Below are 14,678 nucleotides of genomic sequence, written 5' to 3'. Positions count from 1 at the left end.
CACGCACATGAACTTTAATGGCATCCCAGTCTTCGTCCGTAGGGTTCAATATTGAGTTGGCCCACCCTTTGCAGCTATAACAGCTTCAACTCTTCTGGGAAGGCTGTCCACAAAGTTTAGGAATGTGTCTATTGGAATATTCGTGCATTTGTGAGGTCAGGCACTGATGTAAACAAGAAGGCCTGGCTCACAGTCTCTGCTCTAATTCATCCAAAAGGTGTTCTATCGTGTTGAGGTCAGGACTCTATGCAGGTCAGTCAAGTACCTCCACCCCAAACTCCCTCATCCATGTCTTTATGGACCTTGCTTTGTCACAGATTCCTCACAACTTCCTGTGGCACTGGTGGTACAGAAGAGCCCAGTGCCTGCTAGGGAGGTCTGGTGCCCTGGGGAGGCAGACTGGAAATAAAAATTAAAATATTATTGACACTGCTGTCATAACAGTGGATTTAAATTTGATGCTACTTGGGGCAAAAAGGATTTTTTTTACTTAGTTCAGTTTGTGATATCCCAGCAAATTTGAAATTTCCAGGACAGTGAAAATGTATATTTCTATGCATCCATTGTAAACATATTATAAAAATACGATTTTCAGTGTGGCATTAACTAAAACGTATGGCTTTCTTAGAACTTTCACAATTTTTTTGGAGTTGGTGATATAGTGTTGGATGTCAACTTACTGAGCAAAGTGTGAAGGAGGAATAGTTCTTGTTTCATAAAACTACTGATCAGGTTGTTCCATTCAATCTCCCTGTACAGTCCTGGGAAATAAAGATTAGGATGAAGTTTTTAGATCAGACGATTGTAGGTTTTTTCACCTTTAGCATATACTATACTTTGATAAATAAGTCCCATTGTCACCTGGAAAGGAAAGATCTAGAAGGAAGAACCTTTGATAAAGACTTAAAGGGTATTCTCAGTGAGTTATTATTATAACCTTTAACAGAAAGTACTTTTTGATATGACTTCCACATTTTGACTTGCCTGCTGTCCTATTTTATGATTGTACTTTGTAGACAATAGCTCTAGGGACTATCACAGTGATAGGCAACCAGCAGCTGAAAAAAAATTGCAAGTCTCAACATGAACTGCCAATCAAAGAGTGTGTAAAGTAGGACAATGTGATGGGGCACTGACAAGGCATGGTGAAGCTTATAGTTCCATGGCATATGAAGATCTTTTGGTTGGCTATAACTGGACTATCTGCAAATCGACTGCTGACATAAAATCCAATCCAAGATAAACCACATGGAGATGCATTTTGATTATAAATATAAATTATAAACAAGTGCTTTAAAATAGTATTGCATACAAATACAGTGGGGGTTATTTACGAAAGGCAAATCCACTTTGCACTACAGGTGCAAACTACAAGTGCAAAGTGCACTTGAAATTGCACTGAGAGTGCACTTGGAAGTAAAGTCGCTGTAGATCCGAGGGGGACATGCAAGGAAAATAAAAAACAGCATTTTAGCTTGCACATGATTGGATGATAAAATCAGCAGAGCTTCCCCTCATTTCAGATCTACCCCTCAGAATTACAGCGACTGCACTTCCAAGTGCACTTGTAGTGTAAAGTGGATTTGCCTTTCATAAATAACCCCCAATGTTTGCATTAAGCTACCACATTCACATATTGATTTAGGAAAAAAAGATATATTACCTTTAAAAAAGCAACAAGCAAAATGAACAAGTGAATGGCCAATGTCTTCAGCAATCATTGCTCTTGTGCTAATGTTAGAAAGACTGCTCAATTTACCCTAAGGTAAAAGTCAAGACAAACTTTTTTGTTTTCTTGTTTTAGATAGTATGGGAAAGGAATAGAACCCCGTCATGATTTAACTTATATCTGGGGTACCATTAGGGGAACATCTGCCACAATGACACAGTGACACAATTCAAGAATCTGCCAGGGGTTTTGCCTTCCACTACTCTACTAAATGAAAAAAAATGCTTTCTGTCTGTATTGTTTTTGAGGATTTCCCTTCACTTTTTGTCAGTAGGACACGAAATAAGGAGAAACCTCTAATGAAGTCTTGGATAGTAGGGTTCTAACCCTTTCCCACTCTACCTCAAACTTTCAAAAGTTTTGTCTTTATATAAACTTTAAAATCAATTTGCTACAATGTATCAACAACCAGATTGTTGGATAGATCTGCCTGGGGACTGTTGGAAACTTCTTGACACTGGCATTTGAATACATAGGGCATTTTTTCTGGAAAGCATAGGGGTTGATTTATGAAAGGCATGCAGAATGTTCACTTTGCAAGGAAAATTACACTTTGCAAAGGAATTTTTCCCAGAGCTTAGTGAATAAGGTGAAGCTCTGCTGACTTCCATCAACCAACCAATCATGTGCAAGATGGGATGTTTATGATAAGACTTAGGAGGACTGTATAAAATAACACAGGATATGTGCAGAGGACACAGCGCAGATCTGAATTGATGACATGACCATCCGTTTTTTTTTTTAGTTAATAATGCAACAAATATAACAAAAACTTTTAATGGTATATTTTACAGACCCAAATGCAAACAAGAGAAGTTCATTGTCATAGTTTATATACCCTTTAGGCCTGGATGAAAAAGTAATTAATAAGGAAGACAGTGTTCTTTCTATGCATTACAAGCCTTAATGTTAAATCTTGACTGGGATATCTCTAACAAGCAGTGCCCATGTGTGTCACATGACTTACAATGAACACGTTTTTGGAACGGTATCTATAACAATAATCAAGAGAAAACCTTGCTATTGTGTTCTGTCAACAGGGACTCTTCCCAGCTGGCAGAACACAATGACTACTGCTAGTGGCTGTAGCCACCAGCAGCAAACCCATGTAAAAAAAATCAGACGGACTGGTGGATTGACTTGGGTACAACCAACCTGCTCATAGATGGATCGAATCTTGGATGGTTCTTGTTGAACCGGCCAGGATTTGATTCAGCTATGGCTGGCTTTAGTTTTACAGCTAAAGTTGAATCTGCTACAATTTTGTCATTCCTGGTCCCCTTACCATGATCATGGTATTCTTCAATAAAAACTTTCTGATTTTTTTGCATACCTTATATTAGACTCAGTGATGTCATCATGGCTGTAGGGAGGGGACGGCAGGGTGTTGTACATAGCGACCTGAAAACATTACAGCACCTTGCCTCAGTTCTCTTCTCAAGGGCTTTCTGTCCAGATGCAAGAAGTTGCTGGCTCTTGGGAGGCAAAAGCTCACAAAGTTTTCATGAGTTGATGTCAGTCTGGAGGAGTTGGCATTCCTTGAAATGTTGTATTCCCATGCAGATAGGCCTTAGATAATGGCCACGTGTGATGCTGAGCCTTTGTGATTGAAAGAATTGAAATTCAGTGAGTGAAAGAGAAGGGTCAGGGACAGTAAGGCCTAGGAAGGAAAGAACTAGATGATATTGTATGTCCCCCAGTCCAGAAATGAGGCAGGCTCTATCTGACTTGTAACAGATTCTAAAACAAACTTGGAAAAGCTCACAGTGTGCAGTGAAATCAGAGTAAGCTATTTCAATACAAGAGATGCGCCTGTTTCGCAGGTAAGGCTGGAGTTCAGCTTCAGTTGTAACAGCTAAATATTCAGTTTTTTTAACTGGAGAGTTTCAGGGTTGGGAATCACAGTTCATGAATTTAATTGCTGCAAGTATTCCATCACTATTATTGTCTTTTCAGTTAGAAGTGACAAGCCTTTTAAGCAGTATTTAAAACATCATTGTGTAATCTCTACAATATATGAAATCTGCCTTTTGACAATATTTGCTGCTCTTATTTTTAGTTTTAACTGTAACATATTTGCTGAATGTGTCCTTGCTCTAAGGTACAATAGCAGTGTTGATGACCTATGCAACACACAACATTGATACATTGCTTTACAAATCTAAATCCGCATTGTAGAGCTGTTTGCATAATATTTTCTTTTTCAAATCCTCTACTTTTTTAACATACCGTTTTTGCGTATAAGATGACTGGGCGTATAAGACGACCCCCTATTTTTCACCGTATAAGACTACCCCCTTCCAAGGCAACACCATTTAAAAAAAACATCAGAAACATCAAAAAAAACATCAGACTTAACATCAGATTTGACACACAGTATATGATGCTTTGTTACCGTATGTACAGTAGCGCCAGGTACTCACAGTATATGATGCTTTGTAATATACCGTACAGTAGCGCCAGGTAGACACAGTATATGATGCTTTGCAATTCCGGTACAGTAGTGCCAGGTACACACAGTATACAGTAATATGATGCTTTGTTAGTAGGTACAGTATATATGATGCTTTGTTACTGCAAGCTTGTCAACTTGTCACTGAGGAACACCATCTATTACTTCCTCACTGGTAAACTTTTGATGTAAGGCTTTTAAATCAATGACCTTTGTACAGTATAGTACAGTATACAGTAATATGATTTTTGTTTGTATGGTTCCGGTACACTGCAGAATACAGTGTGCAACGCTGAGCCAATCACGGCAGGCAATGCATTTTACTAATCTGTTGATGGATGCAAAGCCTGCTCGGATTGGCAGAGGCTGTGACATCATCAGCCCGCGCCGCTCTGACTCATGTATATCCTGCTCAGATTGGCAGAGGTTGTTACTCCAATCTGAGCAGGATTAACAGGCTCTGCATTCAGCAACAGAGTGCATCGCCCGTCAGGATTGGCGACGCACACTGTATGCACACAGGATTACCAAGCACCCAGCGGGCTTCACATCCATCTGGCGGCCTCTTCACACGGCGTATAAGACGACCCCCTGGTTTTTGGCTGTGTAATTCCGGTGTAAAATGTTGTCTTATACGCCGGCAAATACGGTAAATGAATAAATAAAACAAACCAATTGGGCCTATGGATACATATTAAACTACATCTATTAGTGATTAGTAATAGGATTCCATCTATAAAATGTTTATATATGGATTATGGATATTATATAGATGGAGGTCTAGTATTAATCACTAATTGCTATGGGGTTTTTAAGTATTGATATGCCTCAATGGGGGTTGTTTTATTTATTTATTTATTTATGGATGTTAAAAAAAGAATATGTATTCTTTTTTTTACCAGTCTGTCATACAATCATAATCTTTCAGAAAATTACTAAAAATAGTAAACAATTACCCATATAATAAAAAGCTTTAAAGTAGAGCTGAAGGCAAAACTTTTTTTTTCTTTTTTTTGGATAAAGTAGGGGAGATTTATAACCATTCTCAGGTTTTATTACTGTGTCTGTGTCCCATTGGGGAGGTTTCCCTTCACTTCCTGTGTCAAAATAGTAAGGGCAGGAATCCCTGGTTGTCACCAGGGTCACCAGAACTTGTGTCTTCTTAGGAAGATTTCTCTTCTCTTACTGTCCTGCGGACACCCCAACATTTTGGATTGTTTTCTTTCACTTTTAGTGATAATGGTAAACATGACATGTACAGAGGATGAATCTCCATTAACAGGGGCACTAACAGGTGTAAAAACCTGACAGATGTTCTCCCTCTCCGATTCCAATCTAAAACTAAAAAAAAAGTTTTGCCTTTAGTTTTATTAAGGGGATATTTATGAATAAAGTAAAAAATCATTGAAACTTTTTGAGACCCACTCACTCCTTCTCTGGCTATATATATTTTGGAACATTGTCCCTCAACCAGGGTGCCATGTGGATTCCCCTGGGTTGCTTTAAGCACAGGAACCAATTTGCTCTGGATAAGTATCATGAGATGATATGGTGCAGACCGGCCACTGGCATCATAATAACCAATGATGCTTTAGAATCAGGACAAACATAACTCAGATTCAGGGCAGGTGGTATACAAGGCGATCTCTAGCATTCAGGAGAAGATGTAAGTCTACCTCCTCAGTACCTCCTCCACCTCCTGCCGTATGCTGGAGCCAAAAGGTAGTGCTCTGATATGAAGAGGGGACAGTGGTGATTGGGGGGGGGGGCTACTTGATGGAGGGACTGTGTGATTGAGGGGATCTGTCATGGGGGGCTCTATTATGGAGAAATTCTGATTTGATGGGGGACTCTGATGTGATAGTGGGCTTCTGATGTGAAGTTAATTTCATCAAGACAGGTGTCTGAATTTTCCCAGGCTCAAGTCTCCCATTGACAAGTAACATCTATGTTTTTTTTTTTACATTGTAAGCTGATTTTGCATACTTTTAAAGTTCTTTACATGCACATGGTCATACTAATGCACACTGTGCAGGCATGTTCTGCAGTGTTCACCATTAGAAAGCCTACTCTGAACAGTAAAGAACAGCCGCTGATGAAGTGGATGGATGTGAACAGGAAGTGGCTCTAGAGAAGCTCCAAGAGCTCAGCAGCACTGAGCTGCAATAAATGAAAAAAAAGGGTGAACATGGTATGTTAGTTTATAAAACATCAATGGCTTATGATAGACAGTGATTTAAAAAAAACTAAATGCTATTCAGTTTGAGTTTACTTGAAATTGTAAACTGAGTCAAGAAGAACAGGATAAAATCCATGTAGTTGTAAAATGTACGATCTGCAGGTCTCTGTTGCATACTGCTTTTGCCTCATTAGCTTCACAAATGCCATAAGCCAAGTGGCTGCGACTATATAGTAATGCAAGCAGAGAATTTTTCTACTACTTTTATGTATGAAGGTATCATTGGACTTGTTTAAACCCTTCATTTGAAAAACCTCTCACACAGTATATGCTTTTTGTCACAGAAAAGCATCTGCTGCCATTATGTGTTTAGTTTGTAAAAAGCAAGCCAACCAGCAATCACTTTGCTTTCAACGGTATACAAAGTTTGTACGTTTATTTTCATGCAAAGCATTGCGATGGTGTATCATACTTTTTCTCAATTCTACGCCGTTAATAAAGTTGTCTTAATAAATGTCAGTGACATTCAGAATCTTTTCTCTTACAGCCATTTCGTAGAGTGACGTTTTCTGTTGTGAGTCAACCTCAGGACCCTCACCAGGGGTCATTGCAGAGTTGCTATGACAGCGGACTGGAAGAATCGGAAACGCCGAGTAGTAAGAGTTCATCTGGACCACGACTGGGTGCCCTACCTCTCCCAGAAGACAACTATGAGCGAACTACGCCGGATGGCAGTGTTGGTGAGGCAGAGCATATGGAAAATGGTAGGGACAAACACATACACATATACTCTAGGCAAGCAGTTGAAACCAAATAAAACTGATTAAAAAAACACTATATATATATATGAAAAAAATTAAGCATGGCCTGATCGTTGCAAGCAGTAGTTGAATCTTTCATATTGTTTCCATCTATCAGTCTATGTAAGGCCACCCCTATATTTAAGCAGACTAGACTGGGACTTGCTTTGGAAAGCTGCAAATCTTATGCTTTCAAACAAGGGGAGACCTGGATTTTTCATAATTATTGACCACTATTTATAGAATATAACAGAGGGGAATGAAACTTTGTGTCAGGATTCCAAATTCATTCATAGAGAAATCTCAGGTGCACAACCTTGTAGCAGTAGGACCATAAAGACAAGGGTACTAAAATGACTATGATGGACAGCGCCATCAATATCAGTCTAGCATATGTTATACGTCTTCAACAATCCCAGTTGCCTATGTGAAGCAATTTTTATGAATATATATATATATTTCAAAAGAGAGAGCAGCACTCACAGGTCTTGAGCGGTGAACACACAGTGAAGATTTTATTTCAATGTTTTGGCGAGCTTGACTTCCCATCTGTGTGTCTTGTCGAAATGTAAAAATAAAATCTTCACTGTGCGTTCACCTCTCAAGACCTGTGAGTGTCGCTCTCTCTTTTGAACTATATGTACTGCAGGCCTTGCTGCACACCCAGGCCCATTTTCTCTCTGATACAGTATGTGTGCAGTGGCAACCACTGGATTTATATATATATATATATATATATATATATATATATATATATATATATATATATACACTGTATATATATATATATATATATATATTACAATCCAGAAGAGGTGTGGCTTACCGCTCTGTGTATGTGCCAACATCCCTACGGGTCATTTAACTAGATTTTTTGAGTATATAGGGCTTTTTAGGCACAGATGTCAACAACAATTATGTTTGCAAAAGTGTATTGTTGCAAAGATAAAATCATTAGTATAATGTGTCCATGAGGATATCCCAACACTATTTGAATGAGTTTTCATCAGGGGTAGAAGAATATTCATATATCATATGAGACAACTAGTTACAGATCAGCCAGGTAAACATAAAAATATTCCAGCTTGTGGACCCGGAGAACACTCCTACTGGAACCAGTACGGCTTGTCTCTGGTCTGGACCCTGGTTTGTTCTCCGTATGAATTTACCCTTGCACTGTTTTATGCATATCTACGTCCCCTGGGTCCCTGTGTGAATTCCTTGACTAATACTTCTGTTCAGGCATTCTCCGGGTCCACAAATTGGAACATTTGTAACTTTACCTGGCTGAGAAGTACATAGTTCTCTCATGTGATATATGAGTATTCTTATGCCTTTGGTGAAGACTCATTCAAATTCACATTGGGCATTCTTCATGGATATAACCATAATTGGTGAACCATGTTTAATATGGAGAACTTCTGAATGAAGGGCGAGTAAAACTTCTGTTCATATCAGCCAGTATGTTTTACTGATGTTTTAATCTCTGTAACAATAAAATATTTACCTTTTCATATATAATTATATTATGCTGTTGACATTTGAGCCTAAAAACCTAAACGAATATTATGTCTGGTTATATGATTTTGTATAGGTGACATAAATGTGATCATCCCTCTTGCCTGCTGAATGAGTCTCTCTAGTGGTTCCGAATTGTCACTTACAGTGGGGATGGAAAGTATTCAGACCCCCTTAAATTTTTCACTCTTTGTTATATTGCAGCCATTTGCTAAAATCATTTAAGTTCATTTTTTTCCTCATTAATGTACACACAGCACCCCATATTGACAGAAAAACACAGAATTGTTTAAATTTTTGCAGATTTATTAAAAAATAAAAATTGAAATATCCCATGGTCCTAAGTATTCAGACCCTTTGCTCAGTATTTAGTAGAAGCACCCTTTTGATCTAATACAGCCATGCGTCTTTTTGGGAAAGATGCAACAAGTTTTTCGCACCTGGATTTGGGGATCCTCTGCCATTCCTCCTTGCAGATCCTCTCCAGTTCTGTCAGGTTGGATGGTAAACATTGGTGGACAGCCATTTTTAGGTCTCTCCAGAGATGCTCAATTGGTTTTAAATCAGGGCTCTGGCTGGGCCATTCAAGAACCGTCACAGAGTTGTTGTGAAGCCACTCCTTCGTTATTTTAGCTGTGTGCTTAGGGTCATTGTCTTGTTGGAAGGTAACAAGACAATGGTAGGTCCTGAGCACTCTAGAGAAGGTTTTCGTCCAGGATATCCCTGTACTTGGCCGCATTCATCTTTCCTTCGATTGCATCCTGTCCCTGCAGCTGAAAAACACCCCCACAGCATGATGCTGCCACCACCATGCTTCACTGTTGGGACTGTATTGGACAGGTGATGAGCAGTGCCTGGTTTTCTCCACACATACCACTTAGAACTAAGGCCAGAAAGTTCTATCCCAGTCTCATCAGACCAAAGAATCTTATTTCTCACCATCTAGGAGTACTTCAGGTGTTTTTTAGCAAACTCCATGCGGGCGTTCATGTGTCTTGCACTGAGGACAGGCTTCCGTCGGGCCACTCTGCCATAAAGCCTCGACTGGTGGAGGGCTGCAGTAATGGTTGACTTTCTACAACTTTCTCCCATCTCCCGACTGCATCTCTGGAGCTCAGCCACAGTGATCTTTGGGCTCTTCTTTACCTCTCTCACCAAGGCTCTTCATCCCGATAGCTCAATTTGGCTGGACGGCCAGCTCTAGGAAGGGTTCTGGTCATCCCAAATGTCTTCCATTTAAGGATTATGGAGGCCACTGTGCTCTTAGGAACCTTAAGTGCAGCAGAAATTTTTTTGTAACCTTGGCCAGATCTGTGCCTTGCCACAATTCTGTCTCTGAGCTTTTAAGGCAGTTCCTTTGACCTCATGATTCTCATTTGCTCCTGCATGCACTGTGAGCTGAAAGGTGGCTTTCCTAATCAAGTCCAATCAGTATAATCAAACACTGCAGGACTCAAATGAAGGTGTAGAACCATCTCAAGGATGATCAGAAGAAATGGACAGCACCTGAGTTAAATATATGAGTGTCACAGCAATCAAGATAAAGATAAAGATGGAAAGGACATTCCACAGACATGGGTCCGGCTGAGAGATACAAGAGATCCTGAATACTTAGGACCATGTGATATTTCAGTTTTTCTTTTTTATAAATCTGCAAAAATGTCAACAATTCTGTGTTTTTCTGTCAATATGGGGTGCTGTGTGTACATTAATGAGGAAAAAAAAATGAACTTAAATGATTTTAGTAAATGGCTGCAATATAACAAAGAGTGAAAAATTTAAGGGGGTCTGAATACTTTCTGTCCCCACTATATATATTAACACTAAAATAGCTTCAGACAAGCAACTAGATGTGCTGATGATGTACTACATACTCAGGATTTTACTTGGTTTAATATTACAGCAACTAAGAATTGTAGCACTGTGTTGCCCATGAATTGTGGTGGAGAAGGAGCAAAGATTTGTTAATCTCTATTAGTCAGTGCTTGACTGAATTGTACATTTCACTGCAATAATTCTTGTATTGTTTTATTCCATCTAAATGTACATGTAAATCACATTTACTTTGCCTTTAATTGTATAATTCATTTTTGCATGATGCTGGCATTCTGAGATTTATATGTATTGTGGTGTAATTTATATGGTTTACACCCATGGTGTTGTTGTAAACTGGTAGGTTTTTGTGCACCGAATCAGCTTTTATGGTATATGGCTTCTTGTAATAAAATGCTGCTATATTGAGAGCTTGTTCATCAGCCTTGTAATTCAAAGGCAGCTCATACTGCCTCAATAAATATATGGATATGGGCATTTCATAATACTAGTCAATATACTTTGTGATCAGATTTTATTAAGTGTTTGTAAGAAATGCATATGTTTGCTTTTCCTTACCATCAGAGATATGGCCCCTCAGAAAGCAATAATGTCAGTAAGATGTTCCCTTTACAAAGAGAAATAGGAAGGTCAGACTGTAGATGGAAAACAGTATTACAAACAGAAGCCCAGCAATGAAGAGTTTTTAAGTGGCTTATACTGAGGGAGAACTTATGGATGTAGTTGAAGGTTGTCATGGTAAATGAATACTTTGAATGGACTGCAATGCTGTGTTACATTGGAGAGTCATGAGAACAGCCTTGAAGCTGAAAAGAAAAGGTGCTTGACAGATAAAGATGGAAAGGACATTCCACAGACATGGGTCCGGCTGAGAGATACAAGAGATCCTTATGCCGAGTGCAGCAGGCGGATAAAAGTATGTCGCATAAAAGGGAATGCGGGGTCTGAACTTTATTTATTGGGAAGTATCATATAATTATACTTTGTACTGCGAATATTGTTCCTGATGTCATATGTCAAGTGTGGGCAGACTCAATGGACCACTTGGTCTTTTTTTGCCTTCACTTATCTATATGTACTGCATGATAAACAACATGTCCTCCACAAACAAACTTGCAAAGCCAGTACATTTAAAAAAAAATTTACTTTACCTAAATAAACTAGTGACAGGATTAAAATCAAATTCCACCTTCTTATGCATTTGCAGCTGAAGACGGTGCCATCTTAGCCTCTATTTAGATCTGCAGTTGCCATGGTGTTGAACATGTAAACAGTTATGACAGCAAACTTTTGACGGCATGACAGTTCATTTGAGAGCACAACACTAGACATCTGAGAGCTTAAAATGGAACTAAACCCTCCTATCCTTTAGAAACTATGGCCCTCCAATTGTTCAGGAACTACAATTCCCATCATGCTTAGTCATGTCTGTGAATGTCAGAGTTTTACAATGCCTCATGGGACGTGTAGTTCCACAACAGCTGGAGGGCCGTAGTTTGGAGATCCCTGCTTTAGAGCTAAGTAAGGCTGCTATCTTAGCCCCTGTTTGATCTGTAGTTGTCATAGTGCTGCACATGTGATCAGTTATGATACCAGCTATTTAATGGTTTGACAGTTCGGTTTAGAGCACAAGCATTTACAGAATGCCTTGTATATAACTATTTTTGGGAAACAGGTGAGTTCTGCTTAAATCCCCCTCCACACAGGCCGAATGTTGTGAAACAAAGGCTGGTTAAAAAAACATTTTAACAAAACATTCGGCCCCTGTGTATGTCGGTCTGTCTGACAGAAGTCGGTCGTTCGGCCGGCTTCTGTTGGACATGCATGCTGGAAAACCAACAGCTGGCCGATTCCCGATCAGCACTCTCAGCCGATGGCAGAGAGCACAGTTCTGAGTGGTCTGCTGTCCCCCTGTCAGAACACAACAGCTCAGCGGGGGAGATCGCCAAACTAACCTGACATTGTTAGTACAGAGGCTCCGACTGGAGCTATCTTTTTTTTTCATGCAACCTACTTGGTTGCAAAAAAAAAAATGTTAGCGTGTACCCGGGTTAAGGGCTGGCATAAGCACACTGGCAACTATGACAGTTATCATCAGAGTCCTGCTTTAAAGGTAGCATGCACTGCAAGCGCGCTAGTAGGCAGAATGTAAGAGCTTGTTCATACTAGCTGCACACTAAAGTGGATCATTTAGTATGCAACTAGTGTCCACTGTGTAACAGCACTAACAAACAGCACCTTGTGTTTTACAGTGCAAGGCATGGTTCATTTTTATTTATTTATTAACTTTATTCAAAGTGTACAAATTGTGACAATATTTACTTGTCACAATTAATACTGTCACAGTTTGCACAATATTAATGTATTCAGGTATATGCACAGCAGCATGGTGACCTGCAAAGCCATCTAGTGTGCTACAGGAAAGCGCAGCATGTCTGCATTTTTCTGCACCTGCACCAGCATTATGGTGTGTACAGAAAGCATTTGTTTTCTATGTGCCCTAATAGTGACCTGCGACCAGTGCAAAAAAACACATCATCACAGTATATGTGAAAAAGCCCTAAAGTAAAACACTTCAAAAAACAACATTGGTATGTTTCATTAAAAATTTAATAACATTTAAGAAAACATTTTTAACTTGTTTTTTTGGGGGTGGATAAATGGTTAAATTGGGTTTAATTCTGCTTTAAAGCCCAATTTCAGCAAAAACGCTTTTCAGTTTTGGATATAGAGAAAATGGTTTTGAACATCTGTTGTAAATGCTGCTTGTATCTCTGTTGGAGACAGTTCCACTTATTTTCTGTTATGTCTGACGCCTATCACATAGACAGAATGTGAGGGGAAATCTCACCAGACAGCAAACAAAAAAAAAATGACATGCGCTTGTTAATTTTTCTATTAGAAAAATGTTTTTCATAACTGTCCATATTCCCTTTGAAGGACTTCCCCTTACTTCCTGTTTTATCTGACAACTATCAAACTGACAGGAAGTGAAGAGTAATCTATCCAACAGTGACAAAGATACCAGAAAAAGTTGACCCTTACCCAATGTGTTCAAAACTAAACAAACAAACAAACAAACAATAAAAGGCTTACATTTCAAAATAGCTATTGTCGTTTAATAATTGCTTTCTAGGACCAGTCATTTCCGGTTTGGGATAGGCTCAAAAAGATATCTTCCCTTTACCGTTTTGAATTGCCATTGCTTGTGCACCATTCAGGCACAAACACTTGTATAAATATACTCAGTTTCTGAACTCCAGCAAATTTTGTACATTCTGGGCCTCATTTGAGGTTAACGAGGTAATAAGCCAATAATATATATAATATAATGTAATATAGCGTACTAATCTATAGATATTGTGGCTATATTAGTTTCCTTTTTTAAGGATGTTTTCCCTCTGGTTTCAAATGGTGATCTGGCCATCAACACACCCCCTGTATTAGAATGCCCCCACTGTGGATGAAGGAGCACTGGGGGCAAATTTGCACAGCAACATTGTCAGTATGGGGGGAGGGGAGTGTTAGAAGCACTAGTAGATTTATATACACTATCAAATTAAAACCAAACTCCAAAAAAATACTTAAATAAGCAGTTACAGCAAGTTTGTTCTTCCTTTTGGAATAAAGGTTTTACAAGAATAAATAAAAGCTGATCATTGTAAGCACCAGTGTCAGTGTTAAATGGTTGGCCTCATCCTTCGAACTGATACAATCTGCAAGAGATGTTGTTCTTTTGAAAAACAGCATACTTACTGGCTGGATTATGAGGGGAAAACAAAAGAAAGAAAGCTTAAAAAGAAATCCAATACAGCCATCACATCTAAGAATAGATAAACTGCAATATAATAAATGTTTGCTTAAAGTGAACATATGTTTACTTTAGCAACCTAATCATATTCAAGAAATGATGCCTAAAGTCTTGGCTTTGCATGTTACATCTGCTCTTCACCTTAGTTTATACTTATACTTAGAATAATAGCCCACTCACACCAGTGCAAATGGGCATATCAATGGGGTGCCTTAACTCAATGCACATTAACACACTAAATAAACAACAGAGGACTGCCCTGATGTGAACCATTGTGAACCCAAGGTTCTATTTGTAGTTTGTATTTTTTTAACATATATAAAGTTGATCTTTAATAGGGTTATTGAATCTGTAAT

At 38.9% G+C, this 14,678-nt stretch overlaps 1 protein-coding gene across 7 annotated transcripts in view; it reads left to right on the top strand.

Annotated features, from left to right (window-relative positions):
* Positions 1-14,678, top strand: part of PCDH7 (protocadherin 7) — a 1,158,392-nt gene that overhangs the window by 566,798 nt on the left and 576,916 nt on the right. For 4 of the 7 annotated variants that reach the window (XM_073609012.1, XM_073609000.1, XM_073609005.1 and 1 more), the window contains exon 2: positions 6,908-7,124. The exons of 1 other annotated variant lie outside the window; for it this stretch is intronic. In XM_073609012.1, coding sequence (XP_073465113.1) covers positions 6,908-7,124 — 217 coding nt within the window. Of the gene's footprint in view, positions 1-6,907; positions 7,125-14,678 lie in introns of those variants that run through there. 2 more of the 7 variants (XR_012237043.1, XM_073609016.1) reach the window with 2 other exon arrangements.

This window comes from Aquarana catesbeiana, linkage group LG01 (genome assembly GCF_042186555.1).
Source record: "Aquarana catesbeiana isolate 2022-GZ linkage group LG01, ASM4218655v1, whole genome shotgun sequence".
Taxonomy (NCBI): domain Eukaryota; kingdom Metazoa; phylum Chordata; class Amphibia; order Anura; family Ranidae; genus Aquarana; species Aquarana catesbeiana.
Note: the sequence above shows the minus strand (reverse complement) of the source record. Positions and strands in the feature narration are given on the sequence as shown.